The sequence below is a fragment of the Panthera leo genome, chromosome C2 (assembly GCF_018350215.1).
Source record: "Panthera leo isolate Ple1 chromosome C2, P.leo_Ple1_pat1.1, whole genome shotgun sequence".
NCBI lineage: Eukaryota > Metazoa > Chordata > Mammalia > Carnivora > Felidae > Panthera > Panthera leo.
The window spans coordinates 87330662-87358338 of NC_056687.1; the positions used below are offsets into that span (position 1 = coordinate 87330662).

A 27677-nucleotide genomic window follows, 5' to 3' on the forward strand; every position below is an offset into this window, starting at 1 on the left:
TTCACTTAATTTCTTGTGAACTTGTGTGAGTATCTTCTCTGCTAGATGCTAGAGACCTCAAGGGTGGGTGGCATATCCTGTACCACACCTGTAATTCTGCGTTGCATTCACAGGCTCTCAGTTGAGATTTTTATATGAAGTGAAATATGGTTGTTAGGCTTATATCTACTCTGTCGTCTTTAGATTTAAGTCCGTAAATAATCAGTAAGCTAATATCTTCAGAAACTTGAATAGGAACTAGAATGTTGCAATAAAAAAGTTGAATCATTAAAAAAAAAGTTTAATCGTAACCAGAGACATTTTTAAAATGTTTAAATTTTACTCAATTGTATTTATTGAAAACTTTGGCATGCAGAATAAATTTGAGAGGATATTTTCTGGTATCAAGTTTTTAACTAGAAAAATTGTATTTTTCTTTTCTGAAGTGTTCTACATTAATGTAGTGCATGACTAAACTATTTTTTTCTTCTAAGTGTCAAATTATTTTTGTGTTTGTTCCTATAGGTTACTTGTCAGTGCTTCTCAAGATGGAAAATTAATTATTTGGGATAGCTACACAACAAATAAGGTAGGATTTCTTAAGAGAGTGATTAAATAACCTTTTATTTGGCTTGGTGTCCAACAGTTTTTTCCTTTATTTGTTACTTCAGACTTTAATTTCCTTCAAAGATAAATTTATTTTCTCTATTTTAATCTAGTTCCTCTCTTTGGGCTTAGTGTTTGTTTTTAATATTAAGCCCTTTTATGTTCCCAAGGACAGCCGCAGGAATATTGTTCAGTGTGTTTTACTTGAGTCTCATATTTTGTATTTGAATATTAGAAAAGAGTGTGCATCAGTTTTAAATATAAGTGATTTTTTATTTTATTTCTTAAGTTTTATTTATTTCAGTAATTTCTACACCCAATGTGGGGCTCGAATTCATGACCTCGAGATCAAAAGTTGGATGCTCTTAAAAAATAAATAAGTAGGGGCGCCTGGGTGGCTCAGTCGGTTGGGCGTCCTACTTCGGCTCAGGTCACGATCTCACGGTCCGCGAGTTCGAGCCCCGCGTCAGGCTCTGGGCTGATGGCTCAGAGCCTGGAGCCTGCTTCCGATTCTGTGTCTCCCTCTCTCTCTGCCCCTCCCCCATTCATGCTGTGTCTCTCTCTGTCTCAAAAATAAATAAACGTTAAAAAAAAAAAATTAAAAAAAAATAAGTAAATAATAGTTACATGCTCTTCTGACTTAGCCAGCCAGGTGCCCCTGTAAATTTTTTTTTTTTTTTTAATTCCCATTTCCTAATGTGGCAATGACCCTGAGATTTTTGTTTCTAGGTGTGGGTGTGCCAGAATGCTACTGTGAACCCTTTCTTTGGTACTCTAGGCACTGATTTTTGTTTCTGGAGTGCTCAGAAGATGCAGTAGATTAGAGGTAGATTACAACTTCTAGATTACAACTTCTTCCCATCTTTTGGCAGACCCCAGGGGGTCTTGCTGTTGTGTCCATTGGAAGGAATCCTTGATGAAAAAGTGTGGAGTGGTAGGGGAAAAGCTTCAGGAAAACTTACATCAAATACCTGTTAGATTCTATATATACTTATATCACTATTTTTACTAAAGTTTTAAAAGTACAGTTTTGTGAAGCAAACAGCTTCAGTCTGGTTGAGATTTTAAAGCTAGCAAGACAGATTTGTAATAGTTTTTCTATATTAATCAACCCATCCAGCATGTCTTTCAACTATATTTTCCTAGAACAAAAATAGAGTTTTAAAGATATTTTAGATTTAAATAAGAACATGATAGTAATAATACAATGTGTTGATTCTCTGGACTATTTAGCCTTGCTATTCCCATATACACTAAATTTTGCCACCTACTTGGAAATAATTGGTATTGGGTAACAAGGCACCAGAATGGTGTGGGCAGATCAGTGCAAACTATTACCATTTTTTGAATTTGAGCACAGAGTATATCCTATTATTAGAAGGACATAACTGCCATCTTTTCATGGAAGAACCATTTTAATTGCTTCTGAGACTTGTGTCGTTCAGTGCTATAGTGGAGGAAATTCCTCTTTTGGGTGTTATTGCCAAAACAAAGAATTTTATTCTTTTTTTTTTTTTTTTAAATAATTTTTGAAGTTTATTTATTTTGAGAGAGAGAGAGAGAGAGAGTGGTGGAGGGGCAGAAAGAGAAGGAAGGAGAGAGAAAGGACATGAGAGAGAATCCCAAGCAGGCTAGCTGCTGTCAGTGCAGAGCCAGATGTGGGGCTCGATCTCAGGAACCGTGAGATCATGACCTGAGCCGAAACCAATAGTCAGACGCTTAACCGACTGAGCCACCCAGGCGCCCCAGAATTTTATTCTTTAACATTTTGCATTTAAATTTTGAATGGGTAGATTGATATTGAAACATCCTGTGTCCTTGCTTCTTTTAAAATAATTTTTTAATGTTTATTTGTTAATTAATTTAGAGAGAGAGAGAGAGAGAGAGTGTGAGTGTGTGTGCATGAGATTAGGGGAGGGTCAGAGAGAGAATCCCAAGCAGGCTCCGTGCTGTCAGTGCAGACCCCACCACAGGGCTCTATCTCATGAACCATGAGATCATGACCTGAGCCGAAATCAAGAGTTGGACCCTTAGTGACTGAGCCACCCAGGTACCCCAAGAGAATTTCTGATGAGAACACTTAAATCTGAATGAATTGAGGTTAATACAGAAAAAAATAGGTATTTTAGTATGTATTAGTATTTTTCATTGTTCACTTAAACCATTGCATTTTTAATTCAGTTTATTTTTATTTATTTATTTATTTTAGAGCAGGCTTTGAGTGGGGGAGGTACAAAGGGAGAGTGAGAGAGAATCTCAGGCTCCGTGCTCAGCATGGAACCAGATGGAGGGCTTGATTCCATGATGCTGAGGTCATGGCCTGAGCCGAAATCAAGAGCCAGATGCTTAACCATGCTAAGCCACCCAGGTGCCCCTCGGCTTATTTTTAGATGCATTTAATTTTTAGTAATATTTGCTTCATTGTAAATAGGTTTGAAAAGTGGACTGTTTTTGTAATCTTGGTAACAGTTTTTGTGTGTTATATTTGTTGTACAGATGCACGCTATTCCTCTGAGGTCCTCCTGGGTGATGACCTGTGCCTATGCCCCCTCTGGTAATTATGTTGCATGTGGAGGACTGGACAACATCTGCTCTATATATAACTTAAAAACCAGAGAGGGAAACGTGAGAGTGAGCCGAGAGTTACCAGGTCACACAGGTGAGCTTCACTAAGTAGTGTCCTTTCCTTCCAAGTAGGAGGACTTCTAAAGAATGAACCAAACCGATCAAGGGGAATGAGTGACAGATTGTGCTTGGCTGCTGAAGGTTGAGTGTCAGTCAAGTGAGAGTAGAAATTACTATGAATCAGGAACACACATACTTTATACTTATACAAATGATGACCATAACTTTAATAAAAACATAAAAAGAAAGCAAAATAATTTTCTGTTTTCTCTACAACCATCTAACAATGATGGGATTTTGGCATCTGTACTTAGTTATGTAACTGGAAGTATGTATTAGATACACAGTGTAAAACACTTAAAAATGTGATAATGCATTGCTTTTTTTGCCAATATGTACACCCTAGTGTGTATACAGTAGTGTATAGCATTTGCTTAGTGGTGTTAATAAGGAATTTATTTCCACTCACCAGGTTTCTGCCTCTCTGAATCCTTGACCGTGTTTTTTTTTACAAAAATCTCTAATGTCATTTTTCTGCCATTTCCATATTTGAAATACTGGTGAATTCTGAGCATTCACATGACCCACTCTCTCCCCCCTCCCCATGTAAGCCTTCCCTGAGGTGGGTCTAATTTCTCACAGTGTTGTTGAAGGATTTCTCTATGTACTCAGCCCAGTCTGTCATAGATGATAGATGTTTGTGTAAAGGAATCTCTCAGGTAATTCTAGTAGACAGAAGGGACTCTTGCCTTAATTATAATTCTCAGAGTGTCCAATAAGATGCCATTGACATAGTAAATATCAGAGCTTTTGATACAATTTAGTTGCAGACAGCATAGAACTTGAAGTAACTAAAAGTAGAACTACAGATTATACTAACACTTGTTGCCCGTGTATTGATTTAAAAAAATCTATAGTATTACTATTTCACATGGTAATTGAGTTAACCACAGCCAACCTAAAACGTGTTGCTTTCATGCTTGTAGGCTACTTGTCTTGCTGTCGATTTTTAGATGACAGCCAAATTGTCACAAGTTCAGGAGATACAACTTGGTAAGTGTGGCCCACAAGAATACTGATTTGGGGGTTGAGGGTGGTAGTAGGAACTACTTATAAGAATTATAAGTCTTATATAAGTCTTATATCTTATAAGAACAAGATATAATTGTCATTATAATAATTTATTTTTGATTATAGTGCTTTGTGGGACATCGAAACTGCCCAGCAGACCACCACATTCACTGGGCATTCTGGAGATGTGATGAGTCTTTCTCTGAGTCCTGACATGAGGACTTTTGTTTCTGGTGCTTGTGATGCCTCTTCAAAATTATGGGATATTCGAGATGGAATGTGTAGACAGTCTTTCACTGGACATGTGTCAGATATTAATGCTGTCAGTGTAAGTAAATAGAATTTCTAAGGAAAATTTATTGTACATTTAAACCGTTGAAGTCTACAACATGATTTTAACAACAGAAACTCCAAACGGGTAACCACAAGTAGTTTAAGCTCAAATAAGTACCCAGTGCATATGAGAATGAACTAGTCATATGTAGTTACAATTATTCTATGTATGTCAGATGCCAAACTGTATAGATGTGACTAGGATTTCCAAAAGTACTATGATTGCAATTTTTAAAAAATTTTTCTTTCTAAGAGCGAGAGAGCAAGCCAGGGAGGGGCAGAGGAGAGGGAAACAGAATCTGAAGCAGGTTCTGCACTATCAGTGCAAAACCTGATGTGGGGCTCGAACTCACAAACCGTTGAGATCATGACCTGAGCTGAAGTTGGATGCTTAAGTGACTGAGCCAAGCAGGTGCCCCTCAGGAGTAGAATTTAGTGATTCATTAGTTACATACAATACCCAGTGTGCATCATAACAAGCACCCTCCGTAATTCCCATCACCCATTTAGCTCATCCCCCAACCCACCTACCTTCCAGCTACCTCAGTTTGTTCTCTATAGTTAAGAGTCTCTTATGGTTTGCTTCCCTGTCTTTTTTTTGTTATTTCATTTTTCCTTTCCTTCCCCTCTGTTCATCTATTTTGTCTGTTTTTTTAAATGTTTATTTATTTTTGAGAGAGACAGAGTGTGAGCAGGGGAAGGGCAGAAAGAAAGGGAGACACAGAATCTGAAGCAGGCTCCAGGCTCTGAGCTGTCAGCACAGGGCCCAATGCAGGGCTTGAACTCGTGAACCACAGGATCATGACCTGAGCTGAAGTCAGATGCTTAACTGACTGAGCCACCCAGGTGCCTCCATCTATTTCGTTTCTTAAATTTTACACATGAGTGAAATCATCTGGTATTTGTCTTTCTCTTATTTTGCTTAGCATAATACACTCTAGTTCCACTACGTCATTGCAAATGGTAAGATTTCATTATTTATTTATTTTTTAATGCTTATATATTTAGAGCACATGTGCACAACTGGGGAAGGGGTAGAGAGAGAGGGAGGGAGGGAGGGAGGAAGGAAGGGAGGGAGGGAGGGAGGGAGAGAGAGCAAGAGCGCAAACTGGGGCTGTATTCCCATGAACCATGAGATCATGACCTGAGCTGAAATAAAGAAATCGAGGGTTGGACACTTAACTGACCCAGCTACCCTGGCATCCCAAGATTTCATTCTTTTTTTTTTAACGTTTTTTTTTTTTTTTATTTTTATTTTTTATTTTTGAGACAGAGAGAGACAGAGCATGAACAGGGGAGGGTCAGCGAGAGGGAGACACAGAATCTGAAACAGGCTCCAGGCTCTGAGCAGTCAGCACAGAGACCGACGCGGGGCTTGAACCCACGGACCGCGAGATCATGACCTGAGCCGAAGTTGGCCGCTTAACCGACTGAGCCACCCAGGCGCCCCTCAAGATTTCATTCTTTTTGATGGCTGAGTAATAACAACACTCCCATTTCCCCCCGTAGCCTTTGTGCAGTTGTTGTAATTTTACTTTTATATATTTTAAACTCCATAGTACATTGATAACTGCTTTTGCTTTGGAGAGCTGATACTCTTTTTTTTTTTTTCAACGTTTTTTTTTTTTTTGTTTTTTTTTTTTTTTTTTTTGTTTATTTTTGGGACAGAGAGACAGACAGAGCATGAACGGGGGAGGGGCAGAGAGAGGGAGACACAGAATCGGAAACAGGCTCCAGGCTCTGAGCCATCAGCCCAGAGCCCGACGCGGGGCTCGAACTCACGGACCGCGAGATCGTGACCTGGCTGAAGTCGGACGCTTAACCGACTGCGCCACCCAGGCGCCCCGGAGAGCTGATACTCTTTAAGGGACATTAAAAAAATAAAGTCTTTGTTTACTTACATAGCTACCATTTTCTGTTTTCAGTCTTGTTTATAGATTCAGATTTCCGTCTATTTTCCTTCTTGAAGGGCTTCCTTTAACATTTCTTATAGTGTAAATCTGCTAAAGTCCTTTGGCTTCTGTATGCCTAAAATATTTTTGGGGTGCCTGGCTGGCTCAGTCGGAAGAACGTGTGACCTGTGAACCCAGGGTTGTGAGTTTGAGTCCCATGTTGGGTGGGCAGATTAACTTAAAATCGTTAAAACAGTTTTTTGTTTTGTTTTGGGTTTTTTTGCCATCATTTTTTAAAGGTATTTTCATTTTTTTTCTTTTGATACCGTAAAGATGTTATTCCATTGTTTTCCATGTTGGTACTGATATGAAATGTGCTTTCATGTTTATATTTGGTCTCTATACAGTGTGTCCTTTGTTTTTCTCTGGCTGCTTTTAATATTTTCTCTTTTGGTTAAGCAACTTTATTATGATGTATCTTGTGTAATTTTCTTCACATTTCTTGTGTCTGGATCTATGGGTTACAATTTTCATCAAAATTGGAAAATTTTCAGCCATTATCATTCAAATATATTTTTCGTCTCCTCTCCTTTGGGGGCTCCAAATACATATATATTAACACAGTTGAAGTGTTCCCACAGTTCGCTTATGCTGTGTTACTTTTATTTTTTAGTCTTCTTTTTCGCTGTTTTTCACTCTGGATAGTTTCTGTTGCTAGGTCTTCCAGGTTGCTACTCTTCTGCAGTGTCTAATCTGCCATTAAGCCCATATGGTGTACGTTTTAATCAGACATTGCTTGCATCCTTGTCTGTTAATCTATCATCCATGACATTTTTGGGTTTGTGTCAGCTGAATGATTTTTCTAATTGTGGGTCATAGCTTCTTTTTTGTATGTCTGATTTTCTTTTTTTTAATTTATTTTTTTTTTAATGTTTACTTATTTTTGAGAGCGAGAGAGACAGAGAGTGAGTGGGGGGTGGGCGGGCAGAGAGAGAGGAGGAGACATAGAATCTGAAGCAAGCTCCAGGCTCTGAGCTGTCGGCACAGAGCCCAATGTGGGGCTTGAACTTATGTGAGACCATGACCTGATCTGAAGTTGGACACTTAACTGACTGAGCCACCCAGGCACCCCTCGCCCCTTTTAAAATTTCTTTTTAATGTTTATTTTTGAGAGAGAGCATAAGTAGGGGAGGGCATGTCTGATTTTCATTAGATGCCAGCCAGACATTGTAAATTTTACCTTATTGGGTGCTGGATATTTTTTTATTTATATAAATATTGCTTTGTTTTAGGGTATAGTTATTTGGAAATAGTGTGATCCTTTCAGGCCTGACATTTCAGTTTTGTTAGGTGGGACCAGAGCAGCATTTTGTGTATGCTTAAGTTTGCCCCACCAGTGAGGGAAAACCTCTCTTTTCCCAGTGAATTATGAGGTTTTCCCTCTTGCTACAGTTGGACAAGCATCATTCCTGGCCCTGCGTGGGCATCAGTTTCCTGTTATCCTCATGGGTGTCTCCCCTGCTTGAATAGTTTCCTCACACACCTGTGATCAGTTTTCAGCTGAGTACTTGAGAGGCCCCTCATCATCTCCTAACTTTTCTGTCTACCAAGCATTGTCCTCTCTGGTGCTCTGGCCTGTGAACTCTAGCTGCCTTGGACTCCCTGGATTCCTGGCTCTGTCTCCTCAACTCTGGGACATCAGCAGGCTTCATCTGGGTTCCCCTTCCTGGCACCATGGCCTGTAAACTTTCTCCAGGCAGGAAGGGGGGTCAGTTATGGAGTTTACCTCATTTGTGTCTTGTCTCTCAGGGACCACTCTTCTTTGTTGACTCATATCCAGTGTCCTTAGAACCATGTTTCATATATGTTGTCCACTTCAATTGCTTTTTTCCAGCATTGGGGTAAATGTGGTCAGCATTACTCCATTTTGGCTGAAAGCAGAAGTATAGCCAAAAAATAATTTTTTAAGCATAAAGTGAGCTGAAGAAAGAAACCAATTTTGAGGGGCTTGCCAAGTACTTGAAAGTACCAACATAGACCCATCCTCTTGAATTTAAAATATCAAAACATAAGGACCAAAAAATCCTAGAAATATTCAAAATGAAAAAGTAGATTACCTAGATACAAAAAAAAAAAAAGGCCAGCCTCACACTTTTCCCTAATAGACAGTGCCTAAAGGCTTCTGAACAATATCCACTGAGTGTTGAGGGAGAAATATTGTGACCCAAGAATTTTAAGTATCAGAGGTCATATTTAATGTAGGGAGAAAAATTCCAGTAAATATGACATAGGATAAGAGATTAAGACCAAATATGAATAACTCAGGGCAATACATGTGTATGGTTGCCACTATTAAAAGATAACAGAGTAAGTCAAACTCTGTGTTTACAAGAGCTACATCTAAAACAAAATGGCCCAGGATGGCTAACAGTAAAGATGAAAAAGTGGGCACACCTTAAACTAAAAGAAATGTTAGTAATATTACTATATTTCTATTAAACAAAATAAAATTGAAACAAAAGTTAAAGAAGTTTTATGTTAATAAGAGATGGTCTGTAGGGAACCCATAACACTGAAATGCCCGTAAAGCCAAAACCATTAGAAATGAAGGGAGAAATGAACCCCAAACACCATTGTGTAAGAGAGTTTCGTATACAACTTGGAGGTATTGATATCCTAGGTAGTCAAGAAAAAAACCCTAAGGATTAAATAATACAGTTTAATAATGTTGACTGAATACACTTACTGCACTCTCCACCATACGGATAACCATTCACATAGTAGGCCACAAAAGAAAGAATAAATCTGAGGTTGAATAGCTCAGGACTTCGGAAAAAGGAAAAAGAACAGTTCACACCAGGAGAGTGAGAGGAAGGAGCTGGTAAAGAGAAAAGCAGAAATACAGATTGAAGTGAGAGCCTTTACCTGAACCAACAGGCTCTCCATGATCTACCCTCTGCCCCTTACCTGCAGTCCATCCAGCCCTGGAGCAGCTGCACCTGTCACATCTGCAAAGTTCTGAAAGACATTCTTTCCCTTCAGTTTAGTGTAGACTTACTCTGTGGCAGAACCTCACTGGAAGGACAAGGAGCTATTTGTATGTAGTCTCTACTTACCCCGCTTAGTCTGACCGTGTTGCTCACTCAATACACACTGTTGTGTTTATTTATTACAGTGCACTACTTCAGGACCCAGTGGAATTTTATACACAGCATATTACTTTTCTAAAATCTGGAAAACAACTGTCCCAAGGGGTTTATATCAGCCTGTTAGGTAGGGCTTGTGGGCCTATGATCACCCATTACCCATGCTGCCTACCTCTTCCTGCGATCTGCCCAGTCCTCACTCTGCCTCGGTCACGCTGGCCTCCTTGCCCCCCATCCCCACATTTCCCCCATGGGGGCTGTCCCCTTCACTGCTTCCCCCCTCCCTCAGTCTTCCCAGCAGAAGCCCATTGTTCACCTCCTACGGGGCAAGGGGAGGTGTATTTACTAATTACTTCTCAGTAAGGCCTTCCCTGGACACTCTAAGCTTTTGCCCATGCTCCCTTTCCCTTTTTCTCCTTTATTTTTTTTCTCCTTAGTACTTATCTAACATGCTTGTTTTTTTTACTTTTTGTGTTTATAGTATGCTTCACAAGAATATAAGCTCCACGGAGACAGATTTTTGTCCGTTTTGTTGACTTCTGTATATCACCTGACTAGCACTCAGAACAGTAGGTGCTCAATGAATATTTGAATGAACATTTAGAAAATTTCAAAAATAGAAAACTATTAGAAAATTTTAAAATTCAATAATCTAAGACTTTGCTCCCGAAATCTCTAGTAAACTTAAGAGGAAAAGGATAAAAATTGCAGATATACAAAATGAAGATACTATAGTAAAGGTTATATTACTCACAGATAAAAGATTTTGTTTTATTTAAAAAAATTTTTAAAGACTTTGAAAATCTTAAAATATATACTGTATAACTTATGGTCATTCTAAATAGTTTTCCAAAAACTGTCTCAATAAGTAAAAACTTGAATAGCTTGATAATTTTCTTTAACAAAAAAAATAGCTTTAAAAAAACTTACAGACCCATGTATGTTTTAGGCAAATAATTCATACTTCATTTGAAGGAACAGAAAATTTGAGCACTATTAAATCTGTTCCTAAACACAGAAAAAGGGTCAAAGTTTCCCAGTTTATTGTGTCAGACAAACTAGCATAACCCTTACACCAAAACACAAGAGCAGGTACCCCTTAAAACTAGATAAAACCATCTTAGGAGAAATTATAGCAAATCAAATCCAACAATGTGTCAAAATAAGAAAAATATTAAATAAAAATTAGTTATAAGAATGATTTAATGGGGCGCCTGGGTGGCTCAGTCGACTTTGGCTCAGGTCCTGATCTCACAGTCCGTGAGTTGAAGCCCTGTGTCGGGCTCTGTGCTGACCTCTCAGCATGGAGTCTGCTTCAGATTCTGTGTCTCCCTCTCTCTCTGCCCCTCCCCTCCCCTGCTCATGCTCTGTCTCTCTGTGTCTCAAAAATAAATTAAAAAACATTAAAAAAATTAAAAAAAAATGATTTATCGTTAGGAAATATATTAATAAAAATTTCCATATCAGTTTGTCAGTATTCTGGATACTGAAAGCTGGCTGATAAAAAGCAAACACCCATTATTTGTTTTTGTTTTTTTTAAAGTTTATTTATTTTGAAAGTGGGGGAGAGGCAGAGAGAGAGGGAGAGAGAGAATCCCAGGCAGGTCTGCACTGTCAGTGCAGAGCCCAGTCAGTGCAGGGCTTGATTTCAGGAGCCTTGAGACCATGACCTGAGCCAAGGCCAAAGTCTGATGCTTAACCGACTGAGCCACCCAAGGTGCCACCAAACACCCATTCTTAAAAAACAAAGAATTCAGTACCAGAAAGCTCTTCTCTGCCATTTAAAAACAAACAACCCCCACCACAAAACCCAACTTAAATGAACTGCCAACATCACACACACTTTTGAGTGTATATTAAATCTGCCAGATGCATTTAAATCTATATATTTCCTGTCGTTCTAAAGGCTATCTTACCTAAGGGCTAATTTCCTGTAGTTCTGAGAGCAGTTAAAACTAGTTCATTGTATTGGTAGAGTGAGCATATATCATCCAAACTGGGAAATGTGAAGTTTTCAGTGTGAAAAAGTGCAGTTATTAATTTTGCCAGGGAGAAAGGCATAAACAGAGACTGTCCTGTGCAAAATGGGATGGCTGGTCATCCTGAGTCTTGAACATAGAATGTTGGCATGCTGTGGCCCCCAAACACGGAGCCAAAAGGGTCATCTTGATTGGGTGTTCTCCACTAGGCATCCTTTAGTGCAGGCCCTATAGCTTCTGTTTTGGTGTGTGGTAGAGAACAGGGTTGAATCCATACATGCTGATAAATGTATGCAAATGGCATTGCTGAACTTCCAGCAAAGGAACAACACAGAGGATCTTGCTAGCTGGTAGAATGGAAGGAAGTGGTCAAAACCATTAGCCTCTAGCAGTAAGGGTTTGGTGAAGTGTTTCACATTACTGTTAAAATACAAGTACTTGATTTCTGAGAACCTGTTAACCTGTTACCACTCCCTTCCTCCACCATCATCTGGGAGTGTGGGGGTTTTTACATTCCATATTCGTGGGGCACCTGACTGGCTCATTTGGAGCATGTGACTCTTGATCTTGGGGTTGTGAGTTTGAGCCCCGTGTTGGGTGTAGAAATTACTTAAAATCTTAAAAAAATAATAAAGTAAGGGCCACCTGAGTGGCTCAGTCAGTTAAGCATCAGACTCTTGATTTCAGCTTAGATTGTGATCTCAAGGTTTGTAAAATAGAGCCCTGTGTTGGGGTCCTCACTGACAGCACAGAGCCTGCTTGTGGTTCCTTCTCTCTCTCTGCCCCTCCACTGCTCACTCACTCAAAAATAAACATTTAAAAAGTAAATAAAATTCCCTATTACTGAATGAGAAGACTGCATATTGTAAACCAATCATTTATTCCTCAAACTAATTTTTAGGCTTAATACAAATTTCAGTTTAAACCCAAGTGGATTTTTTTTGAGATGAGTCAGAGGAATATGAAGAAAAGAAATTTGATCAAATATCTGTGAAATTCAGGCGGGGGTGGGGGGGAAGGAGAAAATAAAATGATTTGAATCAGAGTAATATGAGTATTTTGCCATACCGGATAGAAAAATTTATTAAGTTATGATTAAAAAAAACCATATGGTGTAAGTACAAGAAAGACAGAACTAATGTTTTTGTGTATATAAGAGTTTAGTGAATTAAAGGTGTAACAACAAAATCAGTAAAATTATTTAGTCAATAGCTGGACAATTGCCTGACTATTAAGAAAATTAAGTTAGATCCTTATACTGAATGCTGTATATCAAATTCCAGATGGATAAAAATTAAGATGTGAAAAGAAATTATTTTTAAAAATTAGAAAAAAAATAATTGAATATCAGGTAATAATCCTGAGAAAGGACTTTATTCATAAAAATAATGGAAATCTCAAAAGGAAAGATGAACTTGACTACATAAAAATGAATATTGCTAAAAAAACATTGCTTTATATTTTAAAAAAACTATAAAAAAACTGTAAAATGTTTGCAAAAAACAAAATTTATATTCATCTCATTCCTTCAAGTACTAACAGCATAGTTAAAATAAGCAAAGATCATGAAAAGTCAGTTCATGAAAGTAATACAGATGACCAACAGGTATATGAAAAAAGCCTTTGTATAAAAAAAAACAAAAAACAAAACAAAAAAAAACGTTGAGTAGTGCCGGTTTCTGAGAAAAAGGGATTTACAAACTAATAATGCATAGCTTTCTAACTAGCTTAACTTTATGCCTAGCCTAGCTGGGATGATTTATGTTCTTTGCTGTAAAATGTTTCCTATTTATTTCTCCTAATGGGATTTTGGAATGTTTAAGAGTACACATACATAAATTCTACAAATAGTAATGTTCGATTTAAATCTTTTAATAAGCCATATGCAGGAGGAACAGAGCCAGCATTTACTGAATACTTGCTATGTGCTAAACCATGTACCTTGCATGTTAGTTCATTCAATCCTAACCAACACTCTGAAACCAAGGCCCAAAGTGTTTAAGAATTTTCAGGGCCCAATAGCTTTTCACCTGGTAAGAAGCCAAGTTGGAATTCAAATCTAGGTCTGTTTTACCCAGAGTCTGTCATCCCACCATAGCACGTGGTTTTTGTGAACTTTTACAGAATAAATGTTTGTTCCTTTTCTTTCTAGTTTTTCCCAAATGGATATGCCTTTGCCACTGGCTCTGATGATGCCACTTGCCGGCTTTTCGACCTCCGTGCAGACCAAGAATTACTGCTGTATTCTCATGACAATATTATCTGTGGAATCACCTCTGTAGCTTTCTCAAAAAGTGGGCGCCTCCTGTTAGCTGGTTATGATGACTTCAATTGTAACGTATGGGACACGCTAAAAGGAGATCGTGCAGGTTAGTAAAGAAGTCCACAGTAGGTTTTGATTTTGTTAGGAAATGAGGTTCCTATCAGTTGTCGAGGCCTGGACTCTCCTTAGAGCTGTGGGGAATGATGACCTGGCAGTTCTCATTCATGGTCCTTGTCCTGTGAGTGCGTTTCCAGCCCATAAACCATATTTACATTCCTGTTTTCTGAAGAGTAACATCTAGTTCTATAGTAGCTTCTTGTTTGGTGAGTTTTGCTCTAAAGAGAAATAGTGACTATAATTCAGCGTGGTGTTTTCCAAATTACAGTTTCTTCTAACCTAACAGGAAACTAACTGCTCTGAATCATCTTCCTTCTGAACAGATCCTGTCTGGGACACAACCTAGGTCTGCACTCTCTTCCCTTAGCCCCATGCTCTGAGTTCTCCCCTGCAGCTTCCAGAATATTAGTGAAAGTATCAAGTCCTCCTAGGGACTGTCATTAATAACAACTTACACAGAGTGGTATTATGTATATTTTTAGAATCAAAATTATGCTATGGAACCAAATAAGTACATGGTTTGTTCCCAAAACAGCAGCCCTCTGGCCCTCAACCCACATTTTCTGTTCCCAAAGGTAGCTCCTAAGTATTCATTTCCATATCTTTAAATAACATGCCTGTATCGCTTTTATTTGATGTGTGTGTGCGCACACACACATGTGCACCCTCCAGTGTGGATTATTTAGTATCCACATGGGGGAGCAGTGGGAGGAGTGATGTTAAGGCTGAACTCTCAACAGCGAATAGCTATAAGGCTATTTTCTTAAAATATTTATTTGTTGAGAGAGCAGGGGAGGGGCAGAGAGAGAATCCCAAACAGCCTCCACACTGTTGGCTGTGGAGCCCGATGCAGGGCCTGATCTACTGAACCATGAGATCATGACCTGAGCTGAAACCAAGAGTCTGACACTTAACTGACTGAGCCACCCAGGCGCCCCAAATGCTTAGAAGTTTGTTTTGTTTGTTTTAAAGCTAAAGTCTTTTTTTCTTTTAATTTTTTTTTAATGTTTATTTATTTTTAAGAGAGAGAGACAGCGTGAGCAGTTGGAGGGCAGAGAGAGAGAGGGAGACCCAGAATCCGAAGCAGGCTCCAGGCTCTGGGCTGTCAGCACAGAGCCCAGTGTGGGGCTCGAACTCACAAATGGTGAGATCATGACCTGAGCTGAAGTCAGACGCCTAAGTGAGCCACCCAGGTGGCCCTAAATGCTTAGAAGTTTAAAAACAATTCCATTGGGTCATGATTTTTTTTTTTTTTTTTTTTTTTTTTAATTTCATGGCATGCTCTGTTGAGGGTTCAGCTTTAACATCGCTCCTCCCACCACAGCCACATCCTTCCCATCATTCAGTGTTTACCTGATTAGGACTTTTTAAACAGTACCTATTGCAGAGCAATATACTCTTGGTGTATATTAGGTTACGTTAATTTTTTGGCTTATATTCTTAGCTTTGATATACTTATTAATCATCAAACTTTTTGCTGGTTTTTAAAAAAAATTTTTTTTAATGTTTATTTACTTTTGAGAGAAAGATAGAGGTGTGAGCAGGGGAGGGGCAGAGAGAGGGAGACACCAAATCCGAAGCAGGCTCCAGGCTCCGAGCTGGCATCACAGAGCCTGATGCGGGGCTCGAACTCCCAGACCACGAGATCATGTCCTGAGCTGAAGTTAGACGCTCAACCGACTGAGCCACCCAGCCACCCCAACTTTTTGCTGGTTTTAATAGATCTTGGAGTAGATCCATTTTCTTCTCGTTAAGAGATCATCTCTCTCTCTTTCTATCAAATAAGTCTCTAGGTTTATGCCCTGGTACAAGATGATCAGTCATCTGACTCAGAGTAGAGACCTGCGATGTCCGATTCCTGAACACTTTCTCATGTCTTAGTTTATTTCCCCATCGTTGCCCCTTTCTGTTTCCAGAGATGGCTGGTTCCACTAGCATGTAACCCTTGTAGAGGTTCCATAGTATGAATTGATATCTCGGCATACCACAGCATTTGCTTTGAACTCAGCATTTTGTTTGGGGTCCACTAACACAGTACTACCATGTAGCGTATAGTTTTGTTACCACTGCCGGCTCGGTCCTGTCCTTGTGGGTTTGTATTCTTACCTTTAAACTCCTATACAGTTGTTGAGACTTCCGAGGGAGTAGGGGCAATGTTAACATTCCCGTGAATAACTTTCTACATAACGACCTTTCCTAAGAGATGGCAGAGAAGTTCACAGTTTCACATTCTGCCTGTAGAAATTTGGAGATACTCTTGTCCAAAGCCAATTACTTTTTCAAGAGGTATTAGGTGTTTTGCCTGGGTTGAATCAGTATCCATAACAAAATTTAAAATCTGTTTGTTTTCCATGTTTTAGCCTATATTTGAGTTTGAGTGTTGCTTTGCTTACAGCTGCTTGGTTTCAAGTGGGCTCAACTGTATACTTTCACAGTAAAATTGAATGGTGACTTGTGAATTGCTAATTCATTTTTCTTTCCAACGTGACTTGGACTATTTAGTCACTGTTCGTTTTTTGTAATTTTAACCTATAATTGTAAATTTGCCCATTGCTAAACATTGCCATACTGGAAGTACTACAGAGAATATTAGGAGTTAAGAAAGGATGAACTTCTGTTCTTGAAGTTGGGTGAAAATGATAATTCTTCATTGTACAGAGATCCTGCAGACTCAAACACAGTACAGTAAAGAAAAAATCTTGAATTTGATATATTCCAATTTTTTTCTACATCTTCACATTTCTCATTTTCCTCCCAATTATTTGGGAATAGCCCATGTGGTGATGTGAATAGCAGATAAATTTAACTGTATTTATTCAAATGAATTTAACTTTAATAGACAAAACTAAAACTAGATGTGTTGGTTTCACAAAGTTACAACCAAATATTGCAGTGTTTGCTGTTTAACAACGAAAATATATAAACTGTGTTGGTATTTTTGGAAGTGGTAATGTCAGGCAATTTCATTCTTACATTTCCCACACCCCCTCCTTTTTTTTTTTTTTTTTTTTTTTTTTGAGGGGCGGGGGAGAGACTCTAAAGCAGTCTCCATGCCCAGCACAGATATCAAGGGTTTAACTGACTGAGCCACCCAGGCATCCTGTGTTCTTACATTCTTTCTGTTCTTGTGAAAGGCTACTTCACTGAACTTCCTTTGGAATTTTGTTTTTGTTGAAAATAGCGTAGAGCAATGGCAGCATCTGGAGTATCATGAACTTACTAGAAATGTAAAATATAATCTGTTTTAGATACAAGCATAATTATAAGATCACTTTACAGAAGTGATAAAAGCATGAGCCAACGTACATGTCAAAAATTCACATAACGGAAAGAATTGTATTTTGTACACATATGTAGCTTACCCCTGGGACCAAGTCTCCCCATTTAGGTTTTATTTATTTATTTATTTATTTATTTATTTATTTATTTATTTAATTATTTTTTTTTTTAATTTTTTTTTTTTTTCAACGTTTATTTTATTTTTGGGACAGAGAGAGACAGAGCATGAACGGGGGAGGGACAGAGAGAGAGGGAGACACAGAATCGGAAACAGGCTCCAGGCTCCGAGCCATCAGCCCAGAGCCCGACGCGGGGCTCGAACTCACGGACCGTGAGATCGTGACCTGGCTGAAGTCGGACGCTTAACCGACTGCGCCACCCAGGTGCCCCCCCATTTAGGTTTTAAATACTCTCTTAGATCTTTATGCACATAGTTGTTTAATTCTGAAACTTGCCTGTTGCTAATTTTTTTACTGAACTTTTTGTTTTTCAGGTGTTCTTGCTGGTCACGATAACCGGGTCAGCTGTTTAGGTGTAACAGATGATGGCATGGCTGTGGCAACAGGCTCTTGGGACAGTTTTCTTAGAATCTGGAATTAATAGCACGTGCAGGTTTTTCTGTTCTCCGATGCTATCTGGAGAAATCAGTGCTACAGCCTATAGCTGTGAGAAGAAAATTCTACCTTATATTTGCAGGTGAAGATTTTTCTATTGAGATAATTATATACAAAAAGAAGCTTTCAGTAAACTATAAAACAAAAAAGTGGGGAAAAAAAAAAAAAAAGGCAAGGGTGCTTGCTGAGATCAAAAGGACCAGTGCATTAATTTGAGTTGAGCTAATTTAACTTTGATGAATTTTTGCTTGTACTCAGATTCTTTATTTTCTTTGTGTAGGACAGAATGTACACATTATAGCAGTCTATCATGTTTGTGTGTTTGCATTTTTTTAAGAACTACATTTTTAACTTTCTATACATAAGAATATCACATTTTTGAGTTATGTAATGGAGGAAGTAGGCACAGTGATAGATGGAAGTGATTCCAGATGTATGTGTGCTGTATTTGAAGAAAGTCTTCTTGAAGTCTGACCTTCCTTTTTGATGTAAAAGACATTTGGTTGCCTAATGTTTATACTAGCAGGCTTAGGTACTTCTGAGGGGAGGCCCTTTTGAGTATCAGTAGTTTCTGGTGCATCCTTGGCCATCCTGTGAATTTAAAGAAGTGCTTGTTTTCAGTCCTTGGAGGGGGAGATAATCTGAAGGCCAGGGAATCAAGATTTCATTCTGAAATTTTAGATATACATAAGAAACTCCTATGTTAATAGCAGTAATTGCATAAAAATTATTGACATTTTAAAAATGTGGTTATGACCAAGACCCTTTCAGTAGACCTCTAAATAGTTGGGCTTACTTTCCTATGGATTTGATATTCTAGAACTGAGTTTGTAGGTACACTCATTATTTCAAATTGATGAACGATTGGACTGTCCTTGAATCTGAAGAGTTTTCCCCAGTGTACTCCATTGACCTACATGTAGATAGGAAATAATGTGATGACATTATATTGTTGAAAGAAGTGTAAAATCTAGTCACTAGACTTGATTCTAATTGTGTAGTGTAACAAAGTGGCTTTATGAATTTATGTTCAGATAATACAAAATCTGAATTGATAAAAACTTTCTGTGACTTAAATTTGAAAGAAATATTAAAGCTTTTTGCTCTTCTGTAGTACTTCTTCTTTTGGCACAAAATACTGGTTTCTAAGTGATTTTTGCCTCAAAGAATGCTTAGATCCAAGTGACTCCACTTGAAAGCCAAAAGAAAAATTCTAAGAGCAGCTCTTTAAGGAATCAGAGGAAAATAGTAAGCAGTTCCTGTTCGTAAATGGTATAATGTGTCTGTTACTAGAATGCCTGCCCGCCCCTCCCTCACGTCAAATTTAAACAAAGATACTTTTCCCCTTGGATTTTCTTCTATAAAGGAAGCTAAATGACAATAGAAGATTGTTAGTCTTGCTTGATGGTGAAGTCATGGGTTATTCTGATATATAGAAGTGCATTGTTTTGTGATTTAGTGAACTGCATCTGTTACTGTTGAGACAGGTCTCAACTTTTCATCACCTGTAACCCTAACCTAAATACTCCCAAACTGTATTTGTGAATTTTCATTTTTATATTGTGAATGTGCTAGTAAGTGAATCAGCTATAATGTATCAGTTTTAAGAACGGCTGATGATAATAAAAAGGAAAATGGATACAGGAAGATTATGATACAGGACCAAAAAAATACAGTGTAGGTGGCAGGCATGAATGTATATTTATAAACACGTAAGATTTCTATGAACCTTTTGCAGTTAATGTTTGTGAACTGTCATTTCATAAAGAGCAGTTCTTTGAGATAAGGCAAGAGTATTTTAAAGGAATGTACTCATTTCCCCAAAAGGTGAGGGTCTGCCATGTAGTTCAGCAATTCATTCCAAAATCCTATTCAAGAAAGCATTTCTGCCATGTGCAAAGTAACATATATATATGAGAAGCAAAGTAACATACACACACACACACACATATATATGAGAAGTATCTCTTCTACTCTGAAATTTAATAAGATACTTTCGTCAGAGGCACAGCCTACTTCCATGGTCTTAAGCATTTTGATAGAATGATTTAAAAAATCTTGCGTAGATTAGTTGAAAAGCAGCTCCCATAATTAAATATGTACTAGGCAACTAAAAACCAACCACTGTTGTGGTTTCTACATAATGACCAAATGGTGACCTCATTACCACATTAACTTTCTAGTTAAACCTTTGCTCTCCAGTAATATAGGTTCCAGTTGCTAAACATATTTGTTTCCTGAAGCTCAAGTTCAGCTGGTGGTCTATTTAAGTGCTGTGCATTAAGACTTCCTATAACCAGTTAAGAATAACATAGTATATAGAGGCACTGTATAAATTTTAGTTCAAGACTAAAATTATGTCCAAATACAGTTTTAAAGAATTCGATCAAGAATGTTGCATTTATTTGGTGCCTATTAATTTTCTTTTACCTTATAAGAAGCATTTAAACATAATATGCCTCAGCATTTTTATTTGTAGACTCCTCATTAATCACCTCGTAGTGTTTTTTTCAGATCTGGCAAGAATTTTTTTTTTTTTTTTTTTTTTTTTTGAGAATCTTAGGTTCCATGCTCAGCACAGAGCCTGACACAGAGCTTGATCCTATGACCCTGGGATCATGACCTGAGCCTAAATCAAGAGGCAGATGCTCAACACACTGAGCCATCCAGGTGCCCCACTGCAAGAATATTTTAAGAGAACATTCTTTTCTTAAAAAAAAAAAAAAAAAAAGAGCATGATTGCCATGTGGTTCAACAAATCATCCCAAAAGCTGATAGTAAGGGCCTCTCTACTTTGATGGACAGGCCTCATTTTTGGCAGCTGTATTAGAGATTTGGACTGAATGTCCAAGGTCCCTCCCTAGCTCAGATTTTTATAGTTGTAATCCCATGGTTACATGCACCATATTGAGTTTTATCTTCAGAGGCAAAAATCTGGCTTTAATATTTTAATCTTAAGAGTCTAATAGACAATTCTTATTTTAATTTAGTAATTTAGACTCAGCTGAACCCATACTGCGATGATAGTAAACTAGTCTCCTAGACACAATGGATGTAGGTGCTTCTGAATGTGTTGAGCCATTTTAAAGTTAACCTATTAAGAGAGATGGATCTTGACTTCTCCAGGTGACAATGAAACTTTTATTTCTAAAATATACTGTGCCAATATTATAACTGACTTTGTCCGACACTATTGAGGTCTTAGATTTAATAAAATTTTAACCTTTTTAAAAGTGAAAACATTCAGGGAAATTTATGCTCTGATTACTGTTGAATGTTTCACATATTGAATAGTTACGGCTTATCTGTTGACATTTAAACTTACGGAAACTGATTAAACAGTCTTCTAAATTGGCCTATCATTTTAACAATATTCTTTCTAGCATCTTTAGGGTGTAAGTATAAGGCTTAAAAATTTTTGCTTTTAAATTAAGTACTATGTTCAGCTTCAAATTTCCCCTTTGCCATTGTGGAAAGCAAAATTTTAAACTGTCTTATCTCCTGTGAGAATTTAAAACATGCACAAGGATAGACCGTCTTTCTTGTGAGAAATTTAAAGTAAAAGGTGAACTGTTTCATATTTACTAGTGTTTCTCCCGTTCATTTTGAATTGTCTTAAATTCAGTGGTGTATTTAAAAATATTGGTTACAATAGGTACTCATTAAGATGGTTTGTAGTTGAATGTCTAAGCTAGCAGTGTATTTCTTAAAAGTTAGTCACAGATTGATGGTACACCTTGTATTTAGCCAATTTGCATGTTGATAAAATTTCCTGAGTCTTTTTCCTTAAATCCAATTACTGATCCTATAAAATAGTGATAATGCAGCATCATGAAAAAACTGGTTATGTGTTTCAACTGGTTTTAAGTGTTCCCAACAAAATCTTACATCATGTAGTATTTATTTTTTACTTAATGGAATTTCAGTGATACTTGGTGGATATTTCAAGCCTTTTTGTCTTTTACACAATGGTGCTCTATTCTATTGTTTTCAAAGAAGCATTTGAACACTTGGATTTGTGTATTCTTATCCAAAGGCATCCACAAATAAGTGGGTTTTTAAAGCTGATTATTTTTTCCCACTTAAAATGGATTCTACAAACTCGTAGTGAATTGACTCTGAATGTCAGTAGTATGACTTGGGGAAAGGTGAACGTAGTAGATTAAAGCTCTTATAAAAGCTTTAAACCAAACTATGGACTTGTACCATGATTTAATAGTATTCTTGGATCTTTTCTTGCACAGTGATTCATTCCTTTATTTGTACAGTAGCTCTGTGAGATATTGCTGTGAATTGATATTGTAATCAATAAAGTGCTTTTAACCAGACTGCATACAGCATGTTTTAATTTTAAAAATCACACTAAAAGTTAAGTCTCAGAAGTAAACTCCAAGCCTAGTCATTTCATGCTCAGCCTTTTTTTCCTTTATCCAAACATTGGCAATTATGAAATGAAAAATAGGCTGCTGGAAGCAAGGAATAAATGTACTTCACTTTACTGCATTATGAATGCCAGCTTACTTATTAACCAGTTGATTGCTTATAGGATGTAGATAAAAGTATTCACTGTTGTCATTTCATCTCCACACCGTTGGAGGGAGTTGAGTACTTGGCTAGGCACATGAGCCATGACCCAAGATACCTAGAGCCCTGCTGCAAAACTTAAGATTAAAACTCACTAATGCCAGTAAAAATGTTACATTTATCAACTATCAGGCAAACAAGTTTTATTTTCACTTGCATACTTATAAAAATGTAGTTCTATAAAAAGTTTAAGGTTATACAAAGTTTATAAATAATCTCGCAAACGTATAGTAATCAAGTATGTGCAATAACTTTGAACTACAGCTGTGAAATACATAATTTCTGTATAATTCACGGGCTTAGTCATAGATGCACTTATCTCCAGGCATAAAGGTTGAGTTTCATTATTTTAGTGTTCTGTTTCCAACATTCATGCATTTTCAAACTTGATCAGGTGGAAATGCATTCAAACTAGTGATGGAAAACTTACTATAAATTGTACCAGAACCACTATTCCAGTATTACCCCAACTTTAGTGTGCATAAGGATCACGTGGAGGGCTTGTTCAAACAGATGGCTGGTTTCGAAACCTAGTCCTGGATTTAATAGGTCTGGGGTGAGACCCTGCAATATGTATTTCTTAGTTCACAAGTGATACACAGATAATCCAGAGGTCAAACTTTGACAGGCACTGTACCATTCTAATGCGGTGATACCAAACTACACTGTGTCAAAAGTTCAAGTACTTTTCATATAAAGATTAAGGTCTTGAACTTGTAACCTAAATTAGCAGTACCCAGAATCTTAGACATTAGTTTTTCATGTGGAATTCGTTACCTAATCCCATTTGTTGGTAGCCTGTACTATTTTTGGTTATAAAGCAACAACAAGCTATAAACTAGTATTTGGATTTGAATAGTGCATCCTAGTATCTGCTCTGCATAAAAACATTTTTGAAAGGCTTCTGTGGCCTAAAGAATATTATTTTCTCCTTAAGATATCCTGAAAAATAGTGCTGCACCTGTTATGAAAAGACTGAGTAGCATCCAGAAGCCTTAAAGGCACAAGAAAGGAAATAGTATTAAGAATAAAAGAACCTAACAGGTTATCCCTCTACGGAAAAGCAGAAAGTATCCCTTGCCAAATGCAGCCATTATGCATCTAACAAGCATCTAGATGCTGCTGCTTTGGTGATCCTCAAGGCTACATTTTGTGTAGCAAAGCCCTAGAATGTCATTTTTTCACGTTTCCATATAAATTTAAATTAGTTTTTACACAGAAACAGACAATACTTGAACTCACGAACATTTCATTAAGTTAAAAAGTACAGTAATATTAACAGTGCCCTGGCAAATTCATACAATTAAAGTAAAGCCACCCGGGGGGGACAATCCAGCAGTATCCTCCGCAAGTACCTTCTGAAGAACAACGGCATTGGTACAGGAATACAACCACCCAAAAGTCAGAGCTCCCGTATCTTTGGCTATTTTTATCACTTCAAACTTTGCTCCTAAAACTGAGATAGAAAGGTTTCCTCGCTGTAATCATAGTTGAAACTGAAAATGTTTCTTTAGAAACAGATCAGGCAACTAATCAGACCCAGAAATTTTTATACTTTTATAAGAGACTATAATAACAAATCTTTATACTATTTTACATCCATTTTAATGGGAAAAAAGAGTAAAAACAGTGTATTTATTAGTGGTTTACATACCTGCCAGGATGGCAAAAGTGATTGTAACTTGCATAAACAATACACTCAAGAACATTCCACTCTCCTTGATAGAGCAATGCAGTTTATAAAAGAAAAAAATGACTATTCCCATTAAAGTAGGCATCAAAAATTAGTTTTGAGAAAAGATGAAATGAGCATTCTCTAACTCCTGGATGCCAGGAAGCAGAGTTTTTTCAGAATCAAAAACAAAGAGAGCCCTAATTAAGAACAAGGCCCCACCCCTCAGGGGTCACATAGTTGGTTCTGTTGCTTTTAACTAATTCATTTGAAACACAGTTTAGCCTTTTCTTTACCCAAAATTAAAATTAAAAAGACCTCATATAATACTCTTCAGAAATGCAAACACCCTGAGATAGATCATTATCAGAATCTACACAAGGATTTGCTATTTAGGTACAGTTAGTATAATTCATATTTAAAGTCATTTCATAAAAAAACTGTCCCAATCTTCCAAGTTCCATTTTCTCCTATGATGATCACCAAAGCAATCTCTACTGTTAAGATTCTTCTTCATTGCTTGAATGTAGAAACTGCTTAGTAAAATTCTCCAGCTCATTTTCAAGTTGAACGGCTTTATTTCTAATTTAAAAAAATGAATAAAAATACCAATCTAATTATCATAAAGGCCAGTGAGAAAGAAATGCATTCCATCCAATCTTCAAAACAAAACAAAAAATCACTAGTCAGGTGCTACTACATGTATCTGAACTCTTATTAAAATATTATCAACCTTTTTAGAGTACGTATATGTGCTACTATGGCTTTTCTGTAAACGCAGAATCCAATGTCCAGAACTTAAAAAGGTATACTGAGATAAAAACCAAAAACCTAAGAAAGAATGAAAAGCATTAAGAGACCATGGAGTCCTATTACCTTACATGGGAGTTATATCCTAAGTCACAGAATCATAATTGTCCCTGAATTCCCTTGAAGTTAAACAATGTCTAGAACAACGGGTTTTATGTATACATAAAGTAGGTGTCAGATGTCAAAGGACCGTGTATACCAAAAATCTTTAAATACTAGAATCATACTTGATGCGGCCAAATACCCTAATGAGATGAAAACAGGAACTAAAACTGACAAAAGAACACAGATTTGCCTCCCATTCTCATACCATGCCAGGGCACACACACACATACTTGGGTGAGCTTTTCTCTCTTGGTCTTGTTGCTGGGGGCATATAGTCAAGGTCATATAAGTTAATGGACACATGAACTACACTGTATGCTTCTTCAGGCAATTGTCTTTTAATTAGGTAACTTAAATTCTATCTGAATTGCGGAGCCTAATTAGTAACAGTGGGGATTCTAAATATTATGGGATTTATTTAGAAAAAGGATTAGCACATAAAAATTATTCATGCTTAAGTCCTACAAAAATCAAAAAGCTACAGCAAGTGCCAATAATATCATTTGTTTTACTCTAACAAGATGAAACACTACTAAAAAAAAAAAAACCTAAATAAAAAAAAAACTACTGGATATAGTTTTACTAAAGGCTGTATTTGGGATGATCTAACTTAAAAGAGCTGCAATGGGATAAATGAAATTTACTTGGGAGTGTGTGTGTGTGTGTGTGTGTGTGTGCGTGTGTATGAAAAGAGGCTGGGGTCTAAGTGATAGGCCGTCATCTTTTGCAGAGATTATGAAACCAAGGTGCAATAACAATGTAACTGCTGATCAGATTAAGACACCATGGATAGACACGACCACAGGTGTTTATGTCCCAAAATTCAGCTCACAAGGACAGCCTCTACGATTTGGAGACATTGCAAGCTGCTCTTATATGGGCATTTTATGTAACACAAGCCCTGATAAGTAGCAGCAGGAATTAAATGATGCTTAATGATACTCATAGGTGAGCCAGCTAATTGGTAAAAGCTGAATGTCAGGACTACCAACAAGCAGCCACCTCATGGTGACACTTCTGGTCAGGTCCCCAAAAGCAAACTTTAGTTAGACCCCACAGAATCCATGATAAATCATATTAAACCAGAATTCCACATATTAGGATATCTTGTTTACTCTTGTTGCTTCAAATTTTAAGCACATCCACATCCCCCAATGAGAATGGAAGGTATGGGTCTTGGATATACAGGACTAAAAACTCACACTTTTTAATTTTAGAACATTTGCTGTGAACAGGGATTAATATAGCTCAACATAAAGTTCTAGATAAAGACCTAAAAAATTCCTTCTAATTCAGATTTGTTTTTTCTTGTTGAAATTAGCTTTCACTGAAAATGCAAAACATATGGAATTAAATATGGATGGAATATAATAATTAAGCCAATGCAGAAAGTTTTAATATAATTATATTTAGGTAATGAGACCAATAAACATTCATATTATCAAGAAAAATGTTCAAATACCTTAAGACCTTTGAATTGCTTTGTATTTTCTCCAGTTGATCTATTTCTTTGGATAATCTAGCAATTTCTTCTTCCAGATGTCTTTGTGTAATATCAACTTGTTGGCACAGGCGAGCAAAAGTGGTTGCCATTTCCCTTAAAAGAAAAAATGATGTTTTCAGCAGTCATGAATGTCTTTGAAAATGAATGAAGCTTTAATTTAAAGCTTATATAAAAATATCACAAGTTTAAAATATACGTAAAGTGTAAGGTATCAAAGAACACTGTTAGGAATGGTATAAGGGAGGATACGGCACTAAGGCTTAATACCACTGTAGGCTTAATTTCATCTGGCCTCAAGACAAATGCTCAATAGGCAGTATGAACCTCTACTATATGGTTGTGAATATGAATAAGCTATAAAAAGGCAAAAGATGGGTATATTTCCTCAGAAACACAATAAGACTTACGAGTCCTTTGCCTACAGAAATAAATTACTGAGAACAGGCAAGAAAACTTCATGAGCTTTTGTGACTTGCACAAAAAACACTATTTTTTTAATGTCTATTTTATTTTTGAGACAGACTGCAAGTGGGGAAGAGAGGGAGACCCAGGATCTGAAACAGGCTCCAGGCTCTGAGCTGTCAGCACAGAGCCCAATGCGGAGCTCAAACCTGTGAACCACAAGATCATGACCTGAGGTGATCAAGTCAGACGCTTAACCGACTGAGCTACCCAGGCACCTCAACAACAAAACAAAACTTTAAATCATAGCAACATTAACCATGTTCCTACAACCAAATGGCTCAATTTGTGTGCTAATCTGTTAGCTTTGGCAAACATATTTTTGCAACAGGAAAGATGTCTAGTAGGTGTGTACCTCTGGAATATGATTAACTGACTTTTCTTTGCAACTATTCTGTGCATATTCATCTTTCCCATGGCCTTTTTTCTCTCCATTCTCACCCCATTCTACCATAAATCAATATTAGACAAATTAAGCATCTTTCATTATTTCATATTGCATTAATATTTAGCTCATATTAACTGAATAATTATTTGAGGCTGCTTCCATTAGAATGTAAAGTCTTCTAAGAAAGAGGATCAAGTTATCTCTAACTTTTTATTTCCCACAACCCCCTCTAGCAGAATTATTAGCAC

At 37.2% G+C, this 27677-nt stretch overlaps 2 protein-coding genes across 5 annotated transcripts in view; one reads left to right on the forward strand and one right to left on the reverse strand.

The window, feature by feature from the left end:
* The window catches only part of GNB4 (G protein subunit beta 4), a 59526-nt gene extending 39318 nt beyond the window's left edge, over window positions 1-20208 (forward strand). The window contains exons 5-10 of the mRNA XM_042903399.1: window positions 505-568; window positions 3082-3244; window positions 4197-4263; window positions 4408-4609; window positions 13784-14000; window positions 17784-20208. Coding sequence (XP_042759333.1) covers window positions 505-568; window positions 3082-3244; window positions 4197-4263; window positions 4408-4609; window positions 13784-14000; window positions 17784-17890 — 820 coding nt within the window. The 3' untranslated portion in view covers window positions 17891-20208. The remainder of the gene's footprint in view (window positions 1-504; window positions 569-3081; window positions 3245-4196; window positions 4264-4407; window positions 4610-13783; window positions 14001-17783) is intronic.
* The window catches only part of MFN1 (mitofusin 1), a 50773-nt gene continuing 30753 nt past the window's right edge, over window positions 7658-27677 (reverse strand). For 2 of the 4 annotated variants that reach the window (XM_042903396.1, XM_042903395.1), the window contains exons 17-18: window positions 26538-26672; window positions 22610-24742 (exon numbers count right to left, since the gene is read on the reverse strand). In XM_042903396.1, the coding sequence (XP_042759330.1) occupies window positions 24661-24742; window positions 26538-26672 (217 nt within the window). In that variant the 3' untranslated portion in view covers window positions 22610-24660. Of the gene's footprint in view, window positions 8438-22609; window positions 24743-26537; window positions 26673-27677 lie in introns of those variants that run through there. The other 2 variants (XM_042903397.1, XM_042903398.1) reach the window with 2 other exon arrangements.